At 41.8% G+C, this 26,407-nt stretch overlaps 1 protein-coding gene and 1 non-coding gene across 4 annotated transcripts in view; one reads left to right on the plus strand and one right to left on the minus strand.

The window, feature by feature from the left end:
* RBL2 (RB transcriptional corepressor like 2) overlaps positions 1 to 19,248 on the minus strand; it is a 57,276-nt gene extending 38,028 nt beyond the window's left edge. For 2 of the 3 annotated variants that reach the window (XM_010347845.3, XM_039475983.2), the window contains exons 1-4: positions 18,884 to 19,248; positions 12,358 to 12,488; positions 8,384 to 8,584; positions 2,705 to 2,769 (exon numbers count right to left, since the gene is read on the minus strand). In XM_010347845.3, the coding sequence (XP_010346147.2) occupies positions 2,705 to 2,769; positions 8,384 to 8,584; positions 12,358 to 12,488; positions 18,884 to 19,126 (640 nt within the window). In that variant the 5' untranslated portion in view covers positions 19,127 to 19,248. Of the gene's footprint in view, positions 1 to 2,704; positions 2,770 to 8,383; positions 8,585 to 12,357; positions 12,489 to 17,959; positions 18,043 to 18,883 lie in introns of those variants that run through there. The other variant, XM_010347846.3, reaches the window with a different exon arrangement.
* LOC120362188 (U6 spliceosomal RNA) lies at positions 7,922 to 8,026 on the plus strand. Its single transcript, XR_005578154.1, has one exon. It is a non-coding gene; the product is annotated as a U6 spliceosomal RNA (small nuclear RNA).
* Positions 19,249 to 26,407: the final 7,159 nt, after the last annotated feature.

Genomic DNA, 26,407 nt, shown 5'->3' on the forward strand with positions numbered 1-26,407 from the left:
AAGATCAGAATCTAATTTAAATTAAATTCTAGGATGCTCTCAACATGACATACTTTCTATTTCAAATTCTGACCTTATAAATAAATCTGAGTTTGTGAGATACTTTATCTGTTAATCAACAAAGATAAGTAAATAGAAATGTTTTATCTCCAGAGCTGGTATCAGGAATGAGAAAGTTTGGGACTTCATCTATAACAGGAAAAGGCACCTATCAGTCTTCTGGCCACAAAGCCCTTCATGTGACAAGCCCAAACTTGTCACTGGTATGTACCTGCCATGAGAAGTCAACAAAAATAGCAGTCAACAGTTGACCTGTTTATCAAGAATGAGGCAATGTGAGATGTCTATACACTTCAGAGAATGTTATTAGAAAGCTGGCTATAAAAGAATACACCTTTCCCCAAAATAAGAGCTGAATTAAAGCAATTAAATGACTATTAGAAAAGATAATGGTTCAGTATAAAGATCACAATGGTGGACTGTAAGAGGACAAAGGTTCTTTTTTTGGGGTGGAGGGGGAACAGAGTCTTGCTCTGTGGCCCAGACTCGAGGCACAATCTCAGCTCACTGCAGCCTCTGCCTCACAGTTTCAAGTGATTCTCCCACGTCAACCTCCTGAATAGCTGGGATTGCAGGCGTCCACCACCACGCACAACCCACAAAGGTTCTTAAGATGGAATTATTATACACTGAATTAATGACATAAACTTCAAACACTGAGTTAATTATGGAAAAAAAATAAGCCACCCCAACCAATACAGTGAGAACAAAGGACAATAAAATTTTCTTACTCTATTGTACATATTGTATATAGTACCAAATATATTTACTTTTAAGTCTATATATGCCATAAGAGACAAAACAGATAAAAAATCCTAGAAGTCAGACATACTTGCTCAATACAATCATAAGAAAAGATTACTATCATTCATAATAGCAGTCACACATTCTAAAATTTGTAGCCACTGTAGAAATAGTTTGTATACTCCAAAGCCTTTATTTCATGCCACTGATCATGCCACCTTATCATCACTAAAGAAGCATGCCAGTGTCATATAAGAAAGAAAGACTTTTCTCTTGAATCAAACACGCAGCTCGGGGAAGGATGGCGGCTCTCTCTCTAACTAGTTAGAGAGGACCAGCTGTAATTAGACAAATCAAACCTGGAGACCAATGATATCACACATTCTTCTCAGAGGCCTTCACATCCAGCGTGAAACTAAGAACCAGGAACCAGATCTGAGTTCAAATCCTAGCTCTGTTCCTAGCAGCTAGTTTCTGGGCTCAGCTGCATAACCTTTACAGCTGACCTTAGCCAAAAGGCTGGGAAGCGATTCAGCTGCCTAATCTTTAAAGTGAGTAAGTTGGCTGGGCATGGTGGCTCACACCTGTAATTCTAACACTTTGGGAGGCTGAGGTGGCAGATCACTTACGGTCAGGAGTTCGAGACCAGCCTGGCCAACATGGTAAAACCCCATCTCTACTAAAAGTACAGAAATTAGCCAGGTATGGTGGCACACATCTGCAATCCCAGCTACTTGGGAGGCTGAGGAACAAGAATTGCTTGAACCTGGGAGGTTCAGAGATCATGCCACTGTATTCCAGCCTGGACAACAGCCTGTCTCAAAAATAAAAATAAAGTGAATAAGCTAGTTAATCTAATAATGAGACTCTCTCCTATGTTTATGAAACTCCTTCCAGCTCTATGATTCTTTGTTTTTAACTTTGCATTTTACTGAGCTATCTTAGTGGCAAAGGCATTACACATAACATACAGAGGAAAGCTATGTAATAATATAACTGTACTTTTCTATCTACTTTAGATTACTAAGAATTATTTCTACATAGAAATACGAAAAGGAGCTGGGTGCAGTGGCTCACGCCTATAATCCCAGCATTCTGGGAGGCCAAGGTGGGCAGATCACCTAAGGTCAGGAGTTTGAGACCAGCCTGGCCAACATAGTGAAACCCCATCTCTACTGAAAACACAAAAATTAGCTGAACATGGTGGCGGGTGCTTGTAATCACAGCTACTTGGGAGGCTGAGGCAAGAGAACTACTTGAACCTGGGAGGTGGAGACTGCAGTGCACTACTGCACTCCACCCCAGGAGACAGAGCAAGACTCCATCTCAAAAAAATAAAATAAAAAGAAATACAAAAGAGACAAAAAAATAAGTCATGTATTTCACTGAATGCAGAACTTGGGTAGGTTAAAGGAGATGAGAAAAAGGGAAAGAAAAAGTACTATATAAAGGTATATAAGTACTATATAAAGGTATTTGACTAATTATATTTATCTGAATAACATGCAAAAAAAAAATTTGAACTGTTCTGAGGTTGATCAGTAGTTGCACTCACCTAAGTAAGATACATCTCATGAAAAATAGAGTTCACAATACAAGCATATACAGAATAATATGTTTTCAGCTCATTATTTGGAAGAATAACTTTGGGTAGAAAAGATGTTGTATACAACAAAATTAAAGAACTTTACATTTAATAAGAGAAGATTTGGATATTGTAAAGAAATCTAATAGACCTTTTGATGAAAAAGCAATTCTTAAAAAAGAATCTAGCATTAAAACCCTTGAGAAAAGTTTCAGTGAAAATCTTTCCCTGATACATATTACAAGTTGACAAAATTAATACCTAAAAATGTAAATAAATGTATTAATATCTAAATAAATATTACTATATTCTTACCTTTTGCATATATAAAAAGCACCCAACAAAAATGGAAAATTTCAGACACAGTACAGGGCTGTCGCCTTTGAGGGAAGAAAAAAAAAAGTCATGAGACAACAGAAGAATCAGAAAAAAAGACATCCCAAATGACCATAAATTAGGTGTGAAATAAAACCCACAGTTAAAGGGAGAGATACCAGATCCAGGTTCACATGGAAAATGTGGAAGTTCTGCCTCAACAAAATATTGGTAGGAAATAGCTGGGATCCAGGGAAAGAGCCCATCTCAAAGAAAAGAAAATTCTTAAACAATTTTTTAAAGTTCTTTGAGGACAAGATATGTAAGGTGGAAAATAACATGAATAAAAATAGTTCTTTTGATGACATAGCAATGCTATGCTGCTTTAAGATCACTACATACAGTCAGATACGTCATTTTTTTCTCCTTTATCATAGCTAATGACCTGTATCCCTCTCTCCCCCTGTAAAGATATTCCAGTCTATATCAAATCACAAAAGGCCTTTTTAATGTAAATTATAAGCTTCTTATAATTCCTTATACTTCCATCCATTAAGAGTTCCTGTTTATATTGCCAAGTTGTTTGCTAAAGGGAGTTTCAGACCTGCTTTAAGCTTGGCTTTTCTACCAAAACCTCTGACAATGTTTAGACAAATGTGTGGTCTCCACATCCCAAAAGCCTTATTCTTTTTTTTTTTTTTTTTTTTTTGAGACAGAGTTTCACTCTTGTTACCCAGGCTGGAGTACAGTGGCGCGATCTCTGCTCACCACCACCTCCGGCTCCCAGGTTCAAGCAATTCTCCTGCCTCAGCCTCCTGAGTAGCTAGGACTACAGGCGTACGCCACCCTGCCCAGCTAATTTTTGTATTTTTAGTAGAGACGGGGTTTCACCATGTTGACCAGGATGGTCTCGATCTCTTGACCTCGTGATCCACCCGCCTCGGCCTCCCAAAGTGCTCAGATTACAAGCTTGAGCCAGGGGCGGAGAAGAACAAAATTCCGTGGCAATTAGATCAGACTTAGTTCCAGCACTACCATTAGCCAGGGTACACTTGCTCACCTGGACCTTAGTCATTTCACCTGCCAAAAGATTATTCTACTGGGTGCAATACTGTACTTAATTCACCAGTCCATGGAATAAATGTAGTGTCTTGCTTTTTAAAAGCAAAACCATAGGCACATGATAAACTATTTCTATTCTGGTTGACTACCAAAATAAAATTCCATTTTTTTAGCTTAACACTTAAGCTACTCTTAATTCTGGCTTTAGAACTTGAGAATTCTAGAAAAAAAATTTGACTAACCTCCCACATTTCCTCTTGCGTTACTCCTTTAGTGTCTTTTCTTCTTGTTTCCTCTGCACAGAAGCTGCTATCTGTATCTCCAAATTCACCTATCAAAATCCTACCCATCTTTCAAGACCCATTTCTACTTATTCCATGTAAAGTTATCTAACTGCCTTATTCAGAGTGATTTCTTTTCCTCCTAAGTTTTACATCTTTATTCCCTGCTGTAGTCATGGGACTTTTATAACATATTGCATTGCATGCACTGGAATCTTCATACCTGCCTCATCTCGCTGACTGTACTGTAAGCTCTCAAGAGACAGAGACTGTGGGCTTTGGTGTTTTAAAAAATGCCTGTGTCCTACGTGATACCTAACAGTATTTCCTGTGGATAAATGCTAAACAAATAGTGACAAATTTTCAAATACAGATGCAGTATACAGTCACAGTAAAGCACATGGGTTCTGTAGTCAGTGTTTCCCTAAGAGCTCCACATCTATCAGTTATATGACCCCGGCCAAATTTTTTAACCTCTCAGTGGCTTATTTTCTCTATTGGTAAAAACAGTATGAGCATCACAAGGTTGTCAGAGGGGTTAACTGAAGTAATACCTATTTAAATTTTAAAAGAGTCCCTGCCCCATAATAAATGCTCAGTAAGTGCTATACATTATGACTATAGTTAGCAGAAAGAGCTAATAGAAAGTATAGAAAGTGATAAAAATGTAAAATCTCTAATAAAGTGATTTATTTTTTTTTTTCTGAGACAAGATCCTGCTCTGTCACCCAAACTAGAGTGCAGTGGTATGATCACAGCTCACTGTAGCCTCAATCTCCCAAATTCAAGTGATCCTCCCACCTCATCCTCCCCAATAGCTGGGACCACAGGTGTGTGCCACCACTCCAAGCTAACTTTTGTATTTTTTGAGGAGATGAAGTTTTGCCATGTTGTCCAGGCTGGTCTTAAACTCCTAGACTCAAGCGATCGGCTCATTTCAGCCTCCCAAAGTGCTGGGATCAGATGTGAGCCACTGCGCATGGCCTTTTACAATTCTCTTAATTAGAATCACGTAGTATATACATCCTAAGAAATATCAAAACAAGTACAATCTCAAATTATTTTCCAGATACACCAAAGAAAGAAGCTATCTTTCTATAAATGATCAGGTTGGCCTCACTCAGACTCAACACAAAGCTTTTATCCAAACTTCAGAACACACTGCACTGCATGCACTGGAATCTTTATACCTACCTCATCTCACTGACTATACTGCAAGCTCTCAAAAAACAGTTGGCTTTGGTGTTTTAAAAAATGCCTGTGTCCTACATAATACCTAACAGTATTTCCTGTGAATTAGTGCCAAACAGTGACAAACTTTCAAAATAGTGTGTCCAAGATGCTGTATACAGTCATAGCAAAGCATATTTTACTTATTTATTTATTTATTTAGAGATGGAGTCTTGCTCTGTCACCCAGACTGCAGGGCAGTGGGGTGATCACAGCTCACTACAACCTCCGCCTCCTTGGTTGAAGCGATTCACCTGCCTCAACCCCTCAAGTAACTGGGACTACAGGCACAGCCACCACGACCAACTAATTTTTGCATTTTTAGTAGGGATGGGGTTTTGCCATGTCAGCCAGGCTGGTCTTGAACACCTGACCTCAAGTGATCCACCTGCCTTGGCCTCCCAAAGTGCTGGAAGAATACGTCATTTTATTTATTTATTTATTTATTTATTTATTTATTTTTTTGAGACAGAGTTTCACTCTTGTTACCCAGGCTAGAGTGCAATGGCGCGATCTCGGCTCACCGCAACCTCTGCCTCCTGAGTTCAGGCAATTCTCCTGCCTCAGCCTCCTGAGAAGCTGGGATTACAGGCACACACCACCATGCCCAGCTAATTTTTTGTATTTTTTAGTAGAGACGGGGTTTCACCATGTTGACCAGGATGGTCTCGATCTTTTGACCTTGTGATCCACCCATCTCGGCCTCCCAAAGTGCTGGGATTACAGGCTTGAGCCACCGCGCCCGGCTTATTTATTTATTTTTATTTTTATTTTTATTTTTATTTGAGACGGAGTTTCACTCTTGTTGCCCAGGCTGGAGTGCAATGGCGCGATCTCGGCTCACCGCAACCTCCGCCTCCTGGGTTCAGGCAATTCTCCTGCCTCAGCCTCCTGAGTAGCTGCGATTACAGGCACGCATCACCATGCCCAGCTAATTTTTTGTATTTTTAGTAAAGACGGGGTTTCACCATGTTGACCAGGATGGTCTCGATCTCCTGACCTCGTGATCCACCCGCCTCGGCCTCCCAAAGTGCTGGGATTACAGGCTTGAGCCACCGCGCCTGGCCATTTATTTATTTTTAAAACGGATTCTTGCTCTATCGCCCAGGCTGGAGTGCAGTGGCAAGATCTCGGCTCACTGCAACCTCTGCCTCCTAGGTTCAAGCGATTCTTCTACCTCACCCTTCCAAGTAGCTGAGATTACAAGTACCCACCACTACATCCCACTAATTTTTGTATTTTTAGTAGAGATGGGGTTTCACCACATTGGCCAGGCTGGTCTTAAACTCCTGACCTCAAATGATCCACCCGCCTTGGCCTCTGTGCTGGGATTACACGCATGAGCCACCAAACTCGATCAGAATACTTCCTTTTATTTATTTATGAGATGGAGTTTCATTCTTGTCACCCAAGCTGGGTGCAATGGCATGATCTTGGCTCAATGCAACCTCTGCCTCCCAATTCAAGGGATTCTCCTGCCTCAGCCTCCCAAGTAGCTGGGATTACAGGTGTGCACCACCACACCCAGATAATTTTTGTATTTTTAGTAGAGACGGGGTTTTGCCATGTTGGCCAGGCTGGTCTCAAACTTCTGATCTCAGGTGAGTCGCCCACCTCAGCCTCTCAAAGTGCTGCAATTACAGGTGTGAGCCACCATGCCTGGCTCAGAATACTTCATTTTAAATAGCCAATTCCCCAAAATTGTTAGTGAACTAGAACAGATGCTTCTGTATCAGTGGTGCCAACTATATTAAAATGTAAATCGTTTTAGCTTTTTTTGGTTTTTTTTTTTTTACGTTTTTCCACCTGCTTTGTCATTCCCCCATTTTATGTTTAAAAGGTTACATTTATTGTAAACATCCTTCACAGTCTGGGAAAACTTTTATATTTAAAGAGAGGCAAACATTATTTATTCTAGCCAAATAATTTTAACTCCTTTCCCCTTGCTTTTCTTGTCAACACTTTTCTTGTTAGAATTTTCATTTCTAACAAGTTTATGAAAAAACTTTCATTTCTAGCTTTAAGAAAAAACTTTCAACGATAAAGAAGGAAAATGAGCATCCCGAAACTGCCTTTATCAGTAACGGCAGTAAACACTGAGCTGGAGTATGCTTATAGACTTTGCAGAACTGAGCAGAAAGCACACCTTCATAATAGTTTCAGTTCTCCTGTCTTTTCCCAATCCAGTCTTTCTACTCTTGATTCACTAAAAACATCAAAATACAGAAGTCATTTCAAGGGAATTATTACTCACTTTGATATAAAAGTAAAATAGTCTATACAGTCACTAATAGAAAATATAGTGGTTGGCTGCATGCGGTGGGTCACGCCTGTAATTCCAGCACTTTGGGAGGCCGAGGTGAGTGCATCACAAGGTCAGGAGTTCAAGACCAGTCTGGCCAAGACGGTGAAACCCTGTCTCTACTAAAAATACAAAAATTAGCCAGGCATGGTGTGCACACCTGTAATCTCAGCTACTCAGGAGGCTGAGGCAGGGAACTGCTTGTCCCCAGGAGGCGGAGGTTGCAGTGAGCCGAGATTGTGCCACCTCACTCCAACCTGGGCAACAGAGCGAGATTCTGTCTCAAAAAAAAAAAAAAGAAAGAAAATATAGTGGTCAACACAGTGATCTATATCTAAGGCAGTGTTCATTTTGGCAGCACATATACTAAAATTGGAATGATACAGAGATTCCCATGGCCCCTGCACACTAAATAAAATATATATCTAGATACAGATACAGATATATCTCCAGGGCAGCTAAAGGGTGAAATCCCTGAAGCCTGACTTGCACAGTCTGCATTTTTTGTTGTTTAAATCAAAAAGGAAGGTTTCAGAACAAGGATCACTGAGGAAAAAATAATTATAAAATAAGAAAAAGGAAAATTTATAAAGACAAAGACACCTATACTTTTAGCAATATGAAAAAAGCCAAACTCTTAATGGCTAACCTACAAGGAAAAGCAAAAAAGCATTATTAAAAGAAAACTATTGGGAAAAAGATCATTTAAATTGTATTTTTTTAAACTAGCAAAAAAATGAGCAAAATATCAAAACTGCAGCAGAGATGAATGTGTATTCCCGACGAACAAACATGAAAACCTACCGCTGCTTCCTTCCTCGCTGCTGACGAGGTTGCTCCTCTTGAGGGTATTTAAAGATGTCCTGAAAAATGGGTTCATATTTCTTAAAAATTACAGCAGAAACAGTGAAGTTTCTTTCTAATCTCTCAGTACGTTCTCTGAAATGTGGGGGTAGATTTGCCATGTCTTCCCACTTCTTCATCTTATTAAAAAATTCGATTAAGCTGGTATTAAAGATAAAAAATAAGACATTTCATAATTAACATAAAGGTAAAGTATATAAAAGTAAGTTTTCAAAAGTAAATCAATATTATTTCATTAAAGTATATTACTTTCAGACAGTGAAATAAAATCACAACTCATGTCTCTGACTAGCTTAATTTCTTACAGATTGGTATATTCCTCTGATCCTCCTAATCCATTTTTTTAGGTTACCTAAAGTATTTGTTAATTATGAATTTGAAAATACAAACCAAAATTAACAAGAGTATCATAACCAACATTCATGTTGGTTCACTGCCAGATGTTTTAAATGTTAACGTGGTAAATAAATTTTGTCATTTTTGCTTTCAGTTTTCTTTTTTTTTTTTTAAGAGATAGGGTTTTACTCTGTCACCCATGTTGGAGTTCAGTGGCAAGATCACAGCTGACTGCAGACACCTGGGCTTGTGTGATCCTCCTACCCTGACTTCCCAGAACACTGTGATTACAGGTGTGAGCCACCTCCCCTGACCACTTCAGAAACAGCCAAACACTATAGAAACAGCCAAAGCCAGGTACGGTGGCTCACGCCTGTAATACCAACACTTTGGGAGGCTGAGGCGGGGGAATCACAAGGTCAGGAGTTTGAGACCAGCCTGGCCAACATGGTGAAACCCTGTCTCTACTGAAAATACAAAAAATTAGCTGGGCGTGGTGGCAGGCATCTGTAATCCCAACTACTTGGGAGTCTGAGGTAGGACAACTGCTTGAACCTGGGAGGCAGAGGTTGCAGTGAGCCAAGATCTCGCCACTGCACTCCAGCCCGGGTGACAGTGCGAGACTCAAAAAAAGAAAAGAAAAAAAAGCCTAAATTCCCATTTTATACTCCTCCCCAATCCCATCCCCACTTTTCTTTCCCAAAGATAAATACCATTTCAAAGTTGGTCTTAATCCTTCCCATATTTTCATACTTCCTACACATATACATGTACACATAACCAATAAGCAACATCTTATTACTTATTACACATTTTTACATTTTATATAAATGGTGTACTTCAGTGGTATTCTGCATCTTGCTTTTTCACACTCAGTAATGTTTCTGACATTAATGTTGATACATAAGATATATTCCCTTTAACTGCTAAAAATATTCTTTCATATGAACATACAATAACTTTTTGCATTCACTCCCCAACCATGGAAATTTAGGTTGTTTCTAATTTTCCATGATAACAAAAAAAATATTGTAATGAAATCATCCTTATACATGTGTGCAGGAGTTCCTTTAGAAATTACTCCAAGAAGAGGAGTCAGAGAATGTGTACCTTCAATGTTCTAGATATCACCAAATTTCCTAGTTAAGTAGTTAAGCCAACTTTTACTCTCACCAATGTACACTAGCAATATAAAGTTCCTGGCTAAGCATGGTGGCTCATGCCTGTAATCCCAACACTTTGGGAGGCCGACGCAGGCGGATCAATTGAGGTCAAGAGTCCGAGACCAGCCTGGCCAACATGGTGAAACCCAGTCTCCACAAAAAATACAAAAATTAGCCACGTGCAGTGGCGTGCACCTATAGTCCCAGCTACCCTGGGAGACTAAAGCATGAGAATCACTTGAACCTAAGAAGCAGAAGTTGCAGTGAGTACAGATCGAGCCACTGTACTCCAGTCTTGGCAGCAAAGCGACTCCATCTCAAAAAAAAAAAAAAAAAACTGAAAAATAAAAAAAAATAGAGTTCCTATTTCCCTGCACAGTGACCAAACTTGATGTTACCAGATTTCAAATTTTCCCAATGATAAGAATGAAATGCTGGCTAGGCATGGTGGCTCACGCTTCTATTCCCAGCACTTTGGGAGGTCAAAGGCGGTGGATCATCTGAGCTCAGGAATTGGAGACCAACATGGTAAAACCCTGTTCTCCACTAAAAATACAAAAAAATGGGGGAGGGTACCCCGCTGCTCAGGCTGGGTCCTCACCCTCCTGAAAAAATTAGCCAAGTGTGGTGGTTTGTGCCTATAATCCCAGCTACCTGGGAGGCCAAGGCAGGAGAATCACTTGAACCCAGGAGATGGAGGTTGCAGTGAGCCAAGATCATGCCCCTGTGCTCTAGCCTGGGCGAAAGAGCAAGACTCCATCTCAGGAAAAAAAAAAAAAAGAATAAAATGTTATCTTTTTACTTTGAAAATCTTTCTGAGACTGATTATCTTTTCCTGTATCTATTAGCTATGTGAGTTATAACCTTTGTGAAGTCATATTCTTTATTCATTTTATTAACCCTGTTAGTAGTTCTTAATACTGATTCTTTGGTCAATGTAACTCAGGACGGAGTTAAAGGTTAAAAAAAAGATTGCAACTAAAGCATGACATTGTAAATTATTTCATTTGAGATGGAGTCTCACTCTTCTCACCCAGGCTAGAGTGCAATGGCATAATCTCGGCTCACTGCAACCTCCAATCTCCGCTTCCTGGGCTCAAGTGATTTTCTTGCCTCAGGCTCCCGAGTAGCTGGGATTACAGGCACACGCCACCATACCCAGCTAATTTTTGTATTTTTAGTTGAGATGGGTTTTTGCCATGTTGGCCAGGCTGGTCTCGAACTTCTGACCTCAAGTGATCCACCCGTCTTGACCTCCTGAAGTGCTGAGATTACAGGTGTGTGTCACCGCACCTGGCCTGTTAATTATAATAGTAAGGTTTTTGGTTTTTTTTTTTTGGCAGGGGGTAGGGGACAAGGTCTTGCTTCAACATTCTGGGCTCAAGTGATCCTCCATATCAGCCTCTCAAGTAGCTAGTCCTGCAGGTATGTACAACCACACCTGCAATTTTTTTATTTAGTAAGTGATTTTTTTAACCATTAGATCCATATATTTTGACAGTGATAATTTCTCCCAAAATACTGGACATCATTTTTCCACTGTCTTTAATAAGCCATATAAGACAATTCACCTAAAAGGCACACACAAAAAAAATGTAATCAATTTAATTAAACAGATAAAGCAATTTCTGCCTCTTCTTTTAAACATATTTGACCCTTTCTAAAATGGATTATTATCATGTCGTTTTTCTTCCAAACGGGAAACCGAGAAATAACTTACACGTTCCATTTATATTAAGACCACAAGTCCTGTGCACATACTTGTAAGTATAATAGCAAATAATTAATATATTTTTTATTTACCTTTTCAACTTAGAGTATCTCCTACAGTTTCTCAATATCCTTAAAAATAAACTCTTCCAATGCCAGGCACAGTGGCTCACACCTGTAATCCCTGCACTTTAGGAGGCAGAGGTGGGCAGATCACAAGGTCAGGAGTTCAAGACCAGCCTGGCCAACATGGCAAAACCCCGTTTTTGCCACAAAAAAACACAAAAATTAGCTGGGCATGGTGGCACATGCCTGTAATCCCAGTTACTAAGGAGGCTAAGGCAGGATAATCGCTTGAACCCAGAAGGCAGAGGCTGCAGTGAACCAAGATCACGCCATTGCACTCCAGCCTGGGTGGCAGAGCAAGACCCTGCCTCAAAAAAAATAAGTAAATAAAAATAAAATAAAATAATAAACTCTTCCATACAAGTGCCTAATACATTAAAATTTAAATATTTTCACCAAAGAAATAAAATATAATGGATACCAACTTTGATATAAAGGAAAATCATTAGATGCTAATTTTAGCATCTAATTTCACCAGTCCACAGGTACAAATGCTCAGAAAATGATAAACAGAATTGTTACTAAGATTTATGAGCTCATATTAGCCATACTCTACTTCTCAAACTCTAACATAGTTACCTCTGCTCTGAACATTTCAGGATTCTAGTTAAAGATACATAGTTTCCTTCCACTGTCCCTTTGTTTACAGTTGGAACAGATTTTCTGCAAGCCACATATAAGGCACATGCTAACCAATGAAGATCATTTCCCTGTAAAAGAAAAGAAAATCAATTTTTAGTTAAGCTATATATATATTTCAATATTTTTTAAAAGTATGTTTAAGTTGAAAGTATTGTTTATATGGTGGGGCGGGGTAAAAAAAAGAAACTGTTGCTTATATTTTTGCAGGAAATTTATTTTCAATAAGAACCCTATCTAGGGAAAGATCCAAGATAAAAAAGAAACTATTGTTTATATTTTTGCAGGAAATTTATTTTCAATAAGAACCCTATGTAGGGAGAGATCCAAGATGGCTGATCACTAGCAGCTCGGGATTGTAGCTCCCAGTGAAAGCGCAGAGAACAAGAGGACACCACACTTTCAAATTTTTGTTGGTCCCGGACCAGGAGATTCCCAGCGGAGGAGCCCCATGGGTCGCCAGTGCAACTCTTGTGGCCAGCACAGCGGTTCTTGGTGCAGAGTAAACGGGACTGGGTCCCCTTTTGGTCGACATTTGGAGCTCCAGGAAGGCAGAGTTGCCTATTCAGCTGACGGATGGATGGACTCAAGAAGGAAGCCAGACCAGAGATTCCCAGGCAGAAAAGCACCATCAATCTTAATGCCGCTGTTTTGGCCGGTGCAGTGGGTTCCTCAGATTCCGGCGCTGGGAATCAACGAGTTGGATGTCCACTCAGAAACCTAATTAGAAAGTCAGTAATCACAAAGACGACAGATGGATACATTTATAACGAAGGGAAGAAATCAGCCTAAAAAGGCTGAGAATACCCAAAATCAGAACGCCTCTCCCTCTACAGGGGATCACAGTTCCTCATCAGCAACAAAGGCCTGATGGAGAACGAATGTGTTCCATTAACAGAAGTAGGCTTCAGAAGGTGGATGGTAAGAAACTTCAGTGAGTTAAAAAGAACTTGTTCTAACCCAATGCAAAGAAACTAAGAACTCTGAAAAAAGGTTTGACGAAATGCTAACGAGAACAGACAATTTAGAAAGGAATATAAGTGAATTAATGCAGCTGAAAAACACAACAGGAGAACTTTGCGAAGTATGCACAAGTTTTAACAGCCAAATTGATCAAGCAGAAGAAAGGACATCAGAGGTCAAAGACCAGCTTAATGAAATAAAACAAGAAGACAAGATTAGAGAAAAAAGCATAAAAAGGAATGAGCAAAGTCTCCAAGAAATCTGGGATTACGTGAAAAGACCTAATCTACGTTTGATAGGTGTAACTGAATGTGACGAAGAGAATGAATCCAAGCTGGAAAACACTCTTCAGGATATTATTCAGAAAAACTTTCCCAACCTAGCAAGGCACGACAATATTCAACTCCAGGTAATACAGAGAACACCACAAAGGTATTTCTCAAAAAGACCAACCTCAAGGCACATAATCATCAGATGTCACCGAAGGAGAAAATACTAAGGGCAGCCAGAGAGAAAGGTCGGGTTACCCACAAAGGGAAGCCTATCAGACTCACAGCAGATCTCTCAGCAGAAACCCTACAAGCCAGAAGAGAGTGGGGGCCAATATTCAACATCCTTAAAGAAAAGAACTTTCAACCCAGAATTTCATATCCAGCCAAACTAATCTTCACAAGCGAAGGAAAAATAAAATCTTTTGTGAACAAGCAAGTACTCAGACTTCATCACCACCAGGCCTGCTTTACAAGAGCTTCTGAAAGAAGCTTTACACATAGAAAGGAACAACCAATATCAGCCTTTCCAAAATATACCAAAAAGTAAAAAGCATCAACATAATGAAGAATTTACATCAATTAATTGGCAAAACAGCCAGCTGGCATCAAATGGCAGTATTAAACTCATATATATTATTATTCTTAAATTTAAATTGACTAAATCCCCCAATTAAAAGACACAGCCAAAACCCATCTCACATACAAGGAAACACAAAGACTCAAAACAAAGGGATGGAGAAAAATTTACCAACCAAATGGAGAGCAAAAATAAATAAATAAAAAGCAGGAGTTGCAATTCTCGCCTCTGATAAAATAGACTTTAAAGCAACAAAGATCAAAAGAGGCAAAGAAGGACATTACATAATGGTAAAAGGATCACTACAAGAAGAGCTAACTATCTTAAATATATATGCACCCAATACAGGAACACCCAGATACGGAAGACTTATAAGAGACTTAGACTCCCACACAATAATAGTGGGAAACTTTAACATCAATATTAGACAGATCGATGAGACAGAAAATTAACAAGGATATCCAGGACTTGAACTCAGATCCGGAACAACTAAACTTAATAAACATTTATAGAACTCTCCACTTCAAATACACAAAATATACACTCTGATCAGTACCACATCACACCTACTCTAAAAGTGAAGTAAATAATTCCTCAATAATTGTATAGCATTTCACAGGTTTAAATGAAATATTGGTTGGCTGCTTGTTATTTTCTTCCCTCATTTCTTCCTGTCTCCATTATTACGAACAATTACTGGCATAAAGAGGTTTTCAATACCCATTTTTAGACTGCATTCTAGCCTGGGCAATAAAGCAATACTCCTGTTCTCTCTCCCTCTTCCTCTTTCTTCCTCTCCTTCATTCTTTCTTTTTCTTTAAAAAAAAAAAAAAAAAAACCCTATCTCATATGCTCTTTTTTTTTTTTTTTGAGATGGAATCTCGTTCTGTCACCCAGGCTGGAGCGCAGTGGTATGATCTTGGCTCACTGCAACCTCCCCCTCCCAGGTTCAAGTGATTCTCCTGCCTCAGCCTCCAAGGTAGCTGGGACTATGCATGCACCACCAGGCCCAGCTAATGTTTGTAATTTTTTGTAGAAACGGGGTTTCACCATGTTTGCTAGGCTGGTCTTGAACTCCTGGTCTCAAGTGATCCGTCCACCTTGGCCTCCCAAAGTGCTGGGATTACAGGCATAAGCCACTTTGCCCGGCCCCATATGTTCTTCTTATAATGTGACACTGACATTATTTTACTGAGAGGCAGGGAAGGTTCCCTCACCCTGGATATGAGCAGGGGTCTGCGTTCCCTCACACTGATTAACTGTCTCTATCAATAGCAGAGATAGCAGTGATATTATGTAATTCTAAAGATTATAGAAGGGAATATAGATTCCACTTGGTTCTTTCTCTTAGGACATATGCCTTGGGAGTCCTGAAACAACGTCCAAGAATTCAGTTACCCTGTATCACCATGCTGGAGAGACCACCATGGAACACACATATAGAGATGCCCAATGAGCTCCAGCTGTGCCAGTTCCTAGTTGCTCAAGTCTTCCAAGTGAGGTACCAGCCATTTTGATGCAGAAACCTGATATCCATACTGTCCCTGGCCTGAATTTCTGACTCACAGAACCTGCGAGCAAAGCAAATTTTTTTCTGCCCCTAAGTTTTAAGGTAATTTGTTATATAGCCATAGGAATGGACATAATATTGTTGTTTGTATTTTTAATCTTGCTCAAAATCTAGAAAATTATAGAAATACAAAATTAAGCTTAAATGGAAATTCAGCCACTAATTTTATACCTAATCAAAATACGTACATGAATGCATGAACTTTATTTTTATAACCAAATGAAACTATTATAGATCACTACCATATTATCATTAAGTAATAATTTTTAAGGCATTGCTTCTAAAAGATCATCCTCACAATTCTTGTTTATTCAAGAAGTGATACAACTTTACTCTTCCTATAAAAGAGAGGAAGGATGTAAGATGTCCTTTAGTTTCACTGTATCCATTACTGGTCTAAAGGAAAATGAGAAAAACTGGAAGTTCTTCATTTTTCACATTTATACATAGACTATCTTAAAAATCCATTTATATGTACTAATAGCACAGATGTATTGTCAAAAAAAAAAAAAAAACCAGCCAACATTTGTGTATTACACTTATCTCTGGGAGATGGTTTCACAATATTCTTGATTTATAATGTAAAAGCAAATTTAGATTTATAATTACTGCATTTCTCTACTATATCAAATCTCTTAGAAAGTATAGTCAGTCACAGCATTATCCTGTGCTTTAATAAAGGATTTAAAAGATAATCTTTTTAAAGATTATCTTTAAATGGTCCATTTTGGTTCTAGAGAATTCATAACTACTTGGAAGGTGAAGGGAGAAAAGAAAGAAGAAAGAAAGAGGAGGAGAGGAGAGGGAGGGGAGGGGAAGAGAAAGAAAGAAAGAAAGAAAAGAAGAAAGAAAGGTAGTTCACAATTATATCCTTCCTAAAAAGAAAAGAATTAGTCTTATGAGAATTTTACAGTGCTTAGATAACAAAATGGAGCGGTAAGCGCTTTTAAATAATCTATGCAAAGAGTAGACTATGCCTAGTTTATCTTTAGTCCTAAAAAATGTTTGGTGAAAAACTGCATAATACTAAAAAATAGTTATCCTCAAAATTAACATCTCATGACCATATCTTACAGGGTCAAACAGATCTGGTTTCAAATTCTGGCTCTGCCACACTGTAGCTCTAACACAGTGGGGAAATTACTTAACAGTCTCAAGCTGCATTTTCTTGGCTGAGGACTGTGAGAATGAGTTACAAGTTAAAAATGCACAGGAAATACAAGAAATCGAGTTAAAATTCCATAGCCCATATTCCGTATTAAATATCCTATGAGCTTTATTTTCCCTTCCACTGCCATGAGAATGACAGCCCACATTATCTCACAGCATACCTGACTATAAGCCCCACAAGAGCAGGTATTTTTAGGCTTTGTTTACTGCTCTATTTCCAGCACCTAGAACAGTGTGTAGCAAGTAATATTAGTGTTCAAGAAATATGTAATGAATTAATATTCATTCAATTACTGAGTAAACTGGGCTAAGAAGCTGAACCTAAAGTCTCAGTAATCAAAAGAACTGAGTAATCAAACATGTGTTTTCAAAATTAATTTACTAACCACCTATTATGGGACACTTGCTGATATACCACTAGACTTTCTACAGCTTAACCACTATGAGTTGAAATACCTCAACTAAATGGTGGTAATGCTTGTTCTCTCTAATTTACAGGATTATCCTGACGGTAAAATTAAGAACTTGTTTAGAGGCCCTTAAAAAAAAAAAAAAAAAAAAAAAAAAAGCCAACCGGTCCTTCTTTTTGCCCGACTACAGAAAGTCATAGAGAGATGAGCTTACTCAGCGAGATCATGTAAATATACAAAGAGCTTAAGTAAACTTGAAAGCACTGTTCATATGGGTGCTTTATGTGCCAGAAAATACATTATTACCTTATTTAACCTTTAGAACAGCTCTGTGAGGTAAACACAAATATCTCCAGTTCAGACAGAGATCACAAAACTAAACTTTCCAGTGGCTAAGTAAATTGTTCAAAGTCACCTAGGTCTGTCAGGTTCTAAAGGCACCATACACTATCTTTCTTCTGCAGATACAACAATTCAAAGAGGGAACTAGTACTTGAATTAAAATTCTATTAAAGCAAATACAAATTTAAAAATAACCAGTCATCAGGACACATAGGCAAAAATATATTATAAATAATACCTTGTTTAGGCCTTGGCATCTGGGCCTATTTGTCCCACTTTTTCTACAAACTATATATAAAACTACTTCGGAAATCAAACGGCCTCAGGTTTAAATGCCACATACACACAGGCGAACAGCTGATCAACAATCCGGACTTCCGTGTCATTTCCCATTGGCCCATGAAGGGGAGGCGCCTGCAGAGCTGACAGGCACTGGCTAGAATGGCCATTTTTCTCATCCGCCAGCCCTGTCCGAAGGCTGCGACCTAACCCGCCCGGATCGCGACCACACGAGTCCTGTGCAATGCCCGAGGGGACCAAAGGGCCCTCGAGGGAGCCACAGTCCTAGTGACAAATGGGGGCTTGTCTCTGCATCCGGGTCGGCGGACGGCTCATGTCACCCGGCCTGGGAGGCACTGAGTGTTAATGTGCGTACACAGGCGTCAAGGCAGCCCGAAGCCCGTCGGCGCGCAGACCCGAACGCCTCCGACGCCTGGGCAAAGGCGGTGCGGTGAACAGCGGGAAGCCTGCAGACCCAGGCGCCACCGCCCGAGTCACCGCGCTGCACAGAAGGACGAGTCCCCTCCCCTCCTCCGTGCGGTCTTGACAGCGACACCGCTTCCTTCTCCTAACAAGGCGGGTGGGGGTCGGATGGGCCGCACGCCCCCATCCTCCTCATCGGGACCCCAGCGCGAGCTCAGCCTCAATGTGCTATTTAGGGCAAGAGGCGTTCCCCATTCGGAAGCCGCAGGGAAGCGCGGCGAGACCCCGTTGGCCCAAGGGGCGGCCAAGAGCCTCGGGACAGCCCCGAGGGGACCTCCCCCCCGGTCCGGGTTGGGACCCTGCAGCCCACCCGAGGGTCCCTCGGGGCGCGTGATGCGGCTCGGAGGGCACCCGGTTCGCGCCGACTAGGCCGGAAGCGCCCCTCCACCCGCGAGCGCACCTCCAGCGTGTAGCTCTCGCTCATGCTGCGGTAGCTGTCCCAGGCCTCGGCCCGCGCCGCCTCGTCCATGTTGAGGCGGCTGCACAGCTCGTCGAACCGCTGCTGGATCTGGGGGGTGGGCGACTCGCCGGGCGGCGCGGCGTCCTCCGCCTCGCCGTCGTCGTCGTCCTCCTCATCCGAGGCTGCCGCCGCCGCAGGAGCAGGAGGCGGGGGCGGCGGCGACTGGTCACCTCCCGACGGCATAGCGCACCCCTCGGCAGCCGGTCCTCAAGGGAGGTGAGGGCCCGGGCCCGCAGCCATTCAAACCGCGAAGCTACCGCCCGGCGTCGACCGCACCGCGCCTGTGCCGCCGCCAACGTCGCTGACCTCCCTCAGGCACCCGTAGTGTTTGAGCACCGCCTGCTGGGAAATGTAGTCCAGATCGGCAGTTCCAGGGGGCCAAAAACCGTGTTTTAAAAAATTAGTTCGCCCAGTTTCACCAGGGGTGAAATAAAAGCACCTTCCCCGCATTTTAAGCACATACCTCCCCATCGTCAGAACATTCAACAGGGCTGTACAGACTAGAAAATGTCTAGCAGACACTGACCTGTAAAGGTTTCGTATCCAGGCTGTTCTCAGAAGCAAAACTTCCTCATCACCTGGATAACCTTATCTAAAACGTAAGTTTAATAGCAAGGGCTTGTCTGTGTAAGTTCACGAAACAGACTTTGCAAAATATCCTGGTTGGTCCGAGTGCAGTGATGTTTACAACTAATTGATCACAACCAGTTGCAGATTTCTTTGTTCCTTCTCCACTCCCATTGCTTCACTTGACTAGCCTTAAAGAAAAAAAAAGAAAGAAAGAAAACTGTGGGAGGCCATTGTTTTGGACTAACCTCATGCACTAGGCCCCAACAGGCCAAACCAAACTAAAATGGAGCTTCTCATGCTAAATGTGACATCGTCAAACTAAAACCTTGAGGCAACATGTAGATCCTAGAACGGAACAGGTTTTGTTTTTCTCCTGTAAACAGGACGTTCCAGCATAAAGAGGTTCCCTCTACTCAGTCCTTGTTCCTACCTTTGCAAAACTTACTGTTCGGCCGGGCGCGGTGGTCACGCCTGTAATCCCAGCACTTTGGGAGGCCGAGACGAGTGGATCACGAGGTCAGGAAATCGAGACCATCCTGGTCAACATGGTGGAACCCCGTCTCTACTAAAAATACAAAAAATTAGCTGGGCCTGGTGGTGCGTGCCTGTAATCCCAGCTACTCAGGAGGCTGAGGCAGGAGAATTGCCTGAACCCAGGAGGCGGAGGTTGCGGTGAGCCGAGATCGCGCCATTGCACTCCAGCCTGGGTAACAAGAGCGAAACTCCGCCTCAGAAAAAACAAACAAACAAACAAACAAAAAAACTCACTGTTCTACTGCTTCCCAGTGGGTTTCGAGACCAAAGAAGTACATTTACAATGGTGATAGTGACATCAATAACTCGTTTTGGTCAGTCTCTCAAAATTAAGAAAATGACCAAAAGCGGGAAATTGTTAAAGCGAACTAACTATGACCTGAGAAGGACTCCGTACTTCCATATTTGAGTCCTTGTGGACAAACAGCAACCTAGCTTAATAGGTAGAGAAGATTGGAAGCCGAACTTAGAAGTATGCACCTGTAACAATAGCTGAGTCTTGGCCAATCCCAGTGGCTATGCTTCAACCATTCATACACTGCTGAGTGTCCAAACCGTGTTTAAATATGGCAAACCTGAAGCTGTACAGAACTGGCTATTCTGTACCTCAGTTCCAATTTCAGTGCATTTCCCTTTTTTGTCTACAAATCTTCTTCCAACAGGTGGCTGCGCTGGAGGCTCTGAATCTGCTGCCTGATTTGTGAATCGTTCATTGCTCCATTAAACTCCTTTAAATTTAATTCAGCTGAAGGTTTTCTTGGATCAGTTTCAAATGTTCACTTGCAGATGTTATCTACTCAAGCAAGGCTGAGGCAAATTCACATTTTCCCTGATTTGTGAGGAGTCTCTGGTGGAGATCTGAGTTAACTAGCACTCTTTTTTCTGATAAATTTCACTCCGATATTTGTGGTCCTTATACTAATACTCTAAGCCCAGCAGGTCTACCCCTCAAACAAGCTCCTCTTACTATGAACGAGAAACTGCTAAAAATTCAATCCACAGTATAAATTACAAGCAAATAGCTAATTTCACACACAGGGAAGCCCAGGCAATCGGAAATAAACACTGCCCTTTTAGCCCTCATTATAAACAATTATTGTGGCCGAGTGTGGTGGCACATACCTGTAATCCCAGCTACTCTGGAGACTGAGAAAGGAGACTCCCTTGTACCCTGGAGGCAGAGGTTGCAGTGAGCCGAGATCGTGCCACTGCACTCCAGTCTGGGAGACAGAGCAAGACTCCATTTCAAAAAAACCCAAAACACAAACAAATAACAACAAAAACAATTATTGCCTTACGGTGTCTACAAGGATGTTGGAGTGGGTATCACACTATCTACCCTCAACTGCTTTGTAGCACTGAGGTTTTAGACACTGATATAGTTGAATATTTGTCCCCACCCAAATCTCATGTCAAATGTAATCCTCAAATGTAGGAGCAGGGTGTGGTGGGAGGTGAGGCCTGATTGGGTCGGATCCCTCATGGCTTGTGCTGTTCTCGAGATACTGCATTCTCATGAGATCTGGTCATTTAAAAGTTCTTGGCTCCTCACCTGCTCTCTCTTGCTCCTGTTCTTGCCTTGTGATGTGTCTGTTCCCACTTTGCCTCTGCCATGCTTAAAAGTTCCCCAAGGCCTCCCCAGAATCCTAGCAGACACCAACGCCATGTTTGTGTTAACAGGAAAGGGATTCCGATCCAGACCCCAAACCCCAAGATAGGGCTCTTAGATCTCACACAAGAAATAATTCAGGGCGAATCCATGGAGCAAAGAGAAAGCAAGTTTATTAAGAAAGTAAAGGAATAGGCTGGGCACTCCTGTAATCCCAGCACTTTGGGAGACCGAGTGGGCAGATCACCTGAGGTCAGGATTTTGAGACCAGCCTGGCCAACATGATGAAACCCCACCACTACTAAAAATACAAAAATCAGCCAGGTGTGGTGGTGTGTGCCTGTAGTCCCAGCTGCTCAGGAGGCTGAGGCAGGAGAATCGCTTGAACCTGGGTGGCGGAGGTTACAGTGAGCTGAGATCTGGGATTCTGTCTCAAAAAAAAAGTAAAGGAATAAAAGAAAAGAATGGCTACTCCACAGGTGGAGCAGGAGTGTGGACCACTCACATAGTGTTACTTCTAGATTATATGCTAAATAAGGGGTGGATTATTCATGAGTTTTCTAAAAAGGGGGCGGACAATTCCCTGAACTGAGGGTTCCTCCCCTTTTTAGACCACATAGGGTAACTTCCTGTTGTTGCTGTGGCATTTGTAAACTGTCATGGCATTGGTGGAAGTGTCTTTAGCATGCTAACACATTGTAATTAGCGTATAATGAGCAGTGAGGACGACCAAAGGTTACCTTCATAGGCATCTTGGTTTTGCTGGGTTTTGGCTGCCTTCTCTACTGCAACGTGTTTTATCAGCAAGGTCTTTGTGACCTGTATCTTGTGCTAACCCATCTCATCCTGTGACTTAGAATGCTTCATCTCCTGGGAGTGCAGCCCAGTAGTCTCAGCCTCATTTTACCCAGCCCCTATTAAAGATGGAGTCCTCTGGTTGTAATGCCTCTGGCACTTGTACAGCCTGCAGAACTGTGAGCCTATTAAACCTCACCTCTTTTTTTTTTTTTTTTTTTTTTTTTGAGTCGGAGTTTTGCACTGTCACCCAGGCTGGAGTGCAATGGCACAATCTGAGCTCACAGCAACCTCTGCCTCCTGGGTTCAGGTGATCAATTCTCCCGCCTTAGCCTCCTGAGTAGCTGAGATTACGAGCACCTGTCACCATGCTTAGCTAACTTTTTTTTAATTGTTTTTAGTAGGGACAGGGTTTCACCATGTTGGTCAGGCTGGTCTCAAACTTATGAATGCAGGTGATCCACCAGCCTTGGCCTCCCAAAGTGCTGGGATCATACGCATGAACCACTGTGCCTGGCCTCAGGTGTTTTTTCTTTTTTTTAATTTATAGCAACACAAGACCAGCCTAATATAGACACTTTTACCTATTTTTGTCTTCCTTCTTTCATTCAGGCCGTAAGATGTTTCTTTTCACTGGGCTCACCATATGATCTCTTGGTAACCCTTTTTCTTCTTTCTTTTAATGGGGGGAGGGCTACTTGCAAACTACATAAGTAAAGTGTCTGTGACTATGTATCAAGTTAAGGATTAATAGGCCATGAGTGGCCAGTACAGTTGCTCATGCCTGTAATACCAACACTTTGGGAGGCTGAGGTGGGAGGATCACCTGAGTCCAGGAGTTTGAGACCTGCTTGGGCAACATCGTAAGACCCTGTCTCTACGAAAATTTAAAAAAATTTGCCAAGCATTCTGGTGTGTGCTTGTGGTCCCAGGTACTTGGGAGGCTGAGGCGAGAGGATTGCTTGAGCCCAGGGGTTCAAGTCTGCAGTGAGCTGTGATTGCACCACTGCACCCCTGCCTGGGCAATAGAGTGAGACCCTGTCTTTAAAATAAAAACAAAAGGAAAGAAAAAGAAAAAGGCCTTGAGTAGAGGGCATGAACTTTAATGATTGAGTTTAAGAGATTTGGTTTGCCGGGCGCGGTGGCTCAAGCCTGTAATCCCAGCACTCTGGGAGGCCGAGGCGGGTGGATCACGAGGTTGAGAGATCGAGACCATCCTGGTCAACATGGTGAAACCCCGTCTCTACTAAAAATACAAAAAATTAGCTGGGCATGGTGGCGCGTGCCTGTAATCCCAGCTACTCAGGAGGCTGAGGCAGGAGAATTGCCTGAACCCAGGAGGCGGAGGTTGCGGTGAGCCGAGATCGCGCCATTGCACTCCAGCCTGGGTAACAAGGGCGAAACTCCATCTCAAAAAAAAAAAAAAAAAAAAAAAAAAAAAAAAAAAGAGAGATTTGGTTCTTGGAGCCTGATTAATCATTTATTCATTAATTTACCCAGAGAGCCTACCATCCATCCATTAAAACATTCAGCAAATGTTTAGTAAACGCCTACTGTATGTCAAGTGCTTTGCCAGACACAGGAGACGAGCGTGGTCTGCCCTTATCCAGCTGTGATCTCATGGGGAAAACAAACCTAGAACAAGAATTGGCAAATGTGAATACAACATATCATAAAAGTAAAATTCAGGGAGCTATGGGAAGAAGACCTTAACCACATATATGTGTTTAAAGAGTCAGAAAGAGGGAGAGAGAGAGACGGGTTGGGATAGGGGTGATTGGGTAGGTAGGAGTGGACATAGGTTTTTCTTTCTTGCCTTTTATTTCCCTGGGGAGGAATCTGAAAGTCATAGCTAAAGGAAGGGAAGGAGTATTTGTTTCCGAGGAACAAGCTTGTAATGCAAAGGCCCTGAATCAGGGAAAAGCATGGGTCGTTCAAGGAGTTAAAGGAATGTGAATGTGGTTTAAGTGTAAAAAGTGAAAGGAAAAAGCACAAGATGTGGGTACAGATGAAGTCAAAGCCCTGGGGAAAATACCGGCCTTGATTCTGAAGGTGATTAGAAGCCATTCAGGGATTTAGGCTAAGGAGGGCAGTAACATTCCTCTCTCCCAAGAACTGAGAGTAGAATGTTAAGCACTAAATAAGTGCTCAACAGATGTTAGCTATACACCTGGCTTGACTGACTTCCAGGTCACAGCTGAATTCTGTGCTCCTGAGATTAAATCTACCATGCTGGTAGGACGGATTCCTCAGTCATCATTCAAAATGTGAACTCTTCCACCTGAGCCAAGATGAAATCTTTCTCTCCTTGCTGTCAGCCTTCCTTGTGTCCCCTGGGAGGCACTCCCAGCTCTGTATTTTATTTTATTTTATTTTATTTTATTTTATTTTATTTTATTTTATTTTATTTTATTTTAATTTTATTTTATTTTATTTTGAGATGGAGTCTCGCTCTGTCGCCCAGGCTGGAGTGCAGTGAGCCATTCCAGCCTGGGCAAAAGAGTGAGACTGTGTCTCAAAAAACAAAACACAGGCCAGGCACCATGCCTTACGCCTGTAATCCCCACACTTTGGGAGGCCAAGACGGGTGGATCACCTGAGGTCAGGAGTTCAAGACCAACCTGCCCAACACGGTGAAATCCCCTTCTCTACTAAAAATACAAAAATTAGCTAGGCGTGGTGGTGGGTGTCTGCAATCCCAGCTACTCAGGAGGCTGAGGCAGGAGAATTGCTTGAATCTGGAAGGCGGAGGTTGCAGTGAACTGAGATCGTGCCAGTACACTCCAGCCTAGGCAGCAGAATGAGACTCCGTCTTAAAAAAAAAAAAAAAAAAAAAAAGAAATCAGGTCTCTTGGGAACTAAGGGAAAGAACACACTCATTATTGGGCACCAGTCCGTTCATGAGGGATACACCTCTGTGACCAAAACACCTCCCATTAGGCCCCACCTCTAACATTGGGGAGCAAATTTCAACCTGAGAGCCAAATAGCCAAACCATAGCAAGCATATTTGGTGTTGAGAGAAATGACTCAAACCCTTCCTGATCCTGGTCGTGGCTGCTTCCTGTCCTCGTTGAGCAGAGGAAGTGACTTTTCTCTCCTGGATCCTTTCCTCTCCTGCCCTCTGAGGAATCTTCTGCAGTTTATGATCCTTGTGCAATGCAAGGTGTTGAGCAGCACCGCTGTTATTGTAACTGCCCAATCGGTTCACCTTGCCCGCTGCTTAGACAGAGCCGAGTTATCAAGACAGAGGGCTTGCAATGGAGAAAGAGTAATTCACACAGAGTCAGCTGTGTGGGAGACTGGAGTTTTATTACTACTCAAATCTGTCTCCCCAAGCATTTGGGGATCAGAATTCTTAAAGATAATTTGGCAGGTAGGGGCCTGGGAAGTGGGAAGTTCTGATTGGTCAGGTTGGAGATGGAATCATAGGGGGTCGAAGTGAGGTTTTCTTGCTGTCTCTGTTCCTGGGTGGGATGGCAGAACTGGTTGAGCCAGATTATGGGTCTGGGTGGTGTCAGCTGATCCATGTTGTACAGGATCTGCAAAATATCTCGAGCATTGATTTTAGGTTTTACAGTAGTGATGTTACCCCAAAAGCAATTTAGAGACGTTCAGACTCTTGGCGTCAGAGGCTGCATGACCCCCAAACTATAATTTCTAATCTTGTAGTGAATTTGTTAGTCCTACAAAGGCAGACTGGACCCCAGTCAAGAAGGGGGTCTTTTCGGGAAAGGTCTGTTATCAATTTTGTTTCAGAGTCAAACCATGAACTGAATTCCTTCCCAAAGTTAGTTCAGCCTACATCCAGGATTGAACAAGGACAGCTTAAAGCAAGATAGAGTTGGTTAGGTCTTATTTCTTTCACTGGTATTATTTCCTCAGTTATAATTTTGCAAAGGCAGTTTTACTATCTACCCACTAGCTGCCAGTGAAAACCACCTCAACCATGCACAA

The sequence above is a fragment of the Saimiri boliviensis genome, chromosome 1 (genome assembly GCF_048565385.1).
Source record: "Saimiri boliviensis isolate mSaiBol1 chromosome 1, mSaiBol1.pri, whole genome shotgun sequence".
Lineage (NCBI taxonomy): Eukaryota > Metazoa > Chordata > Mammalia > Primates > Cebidae > Saimiri > Saimiri boliviensis.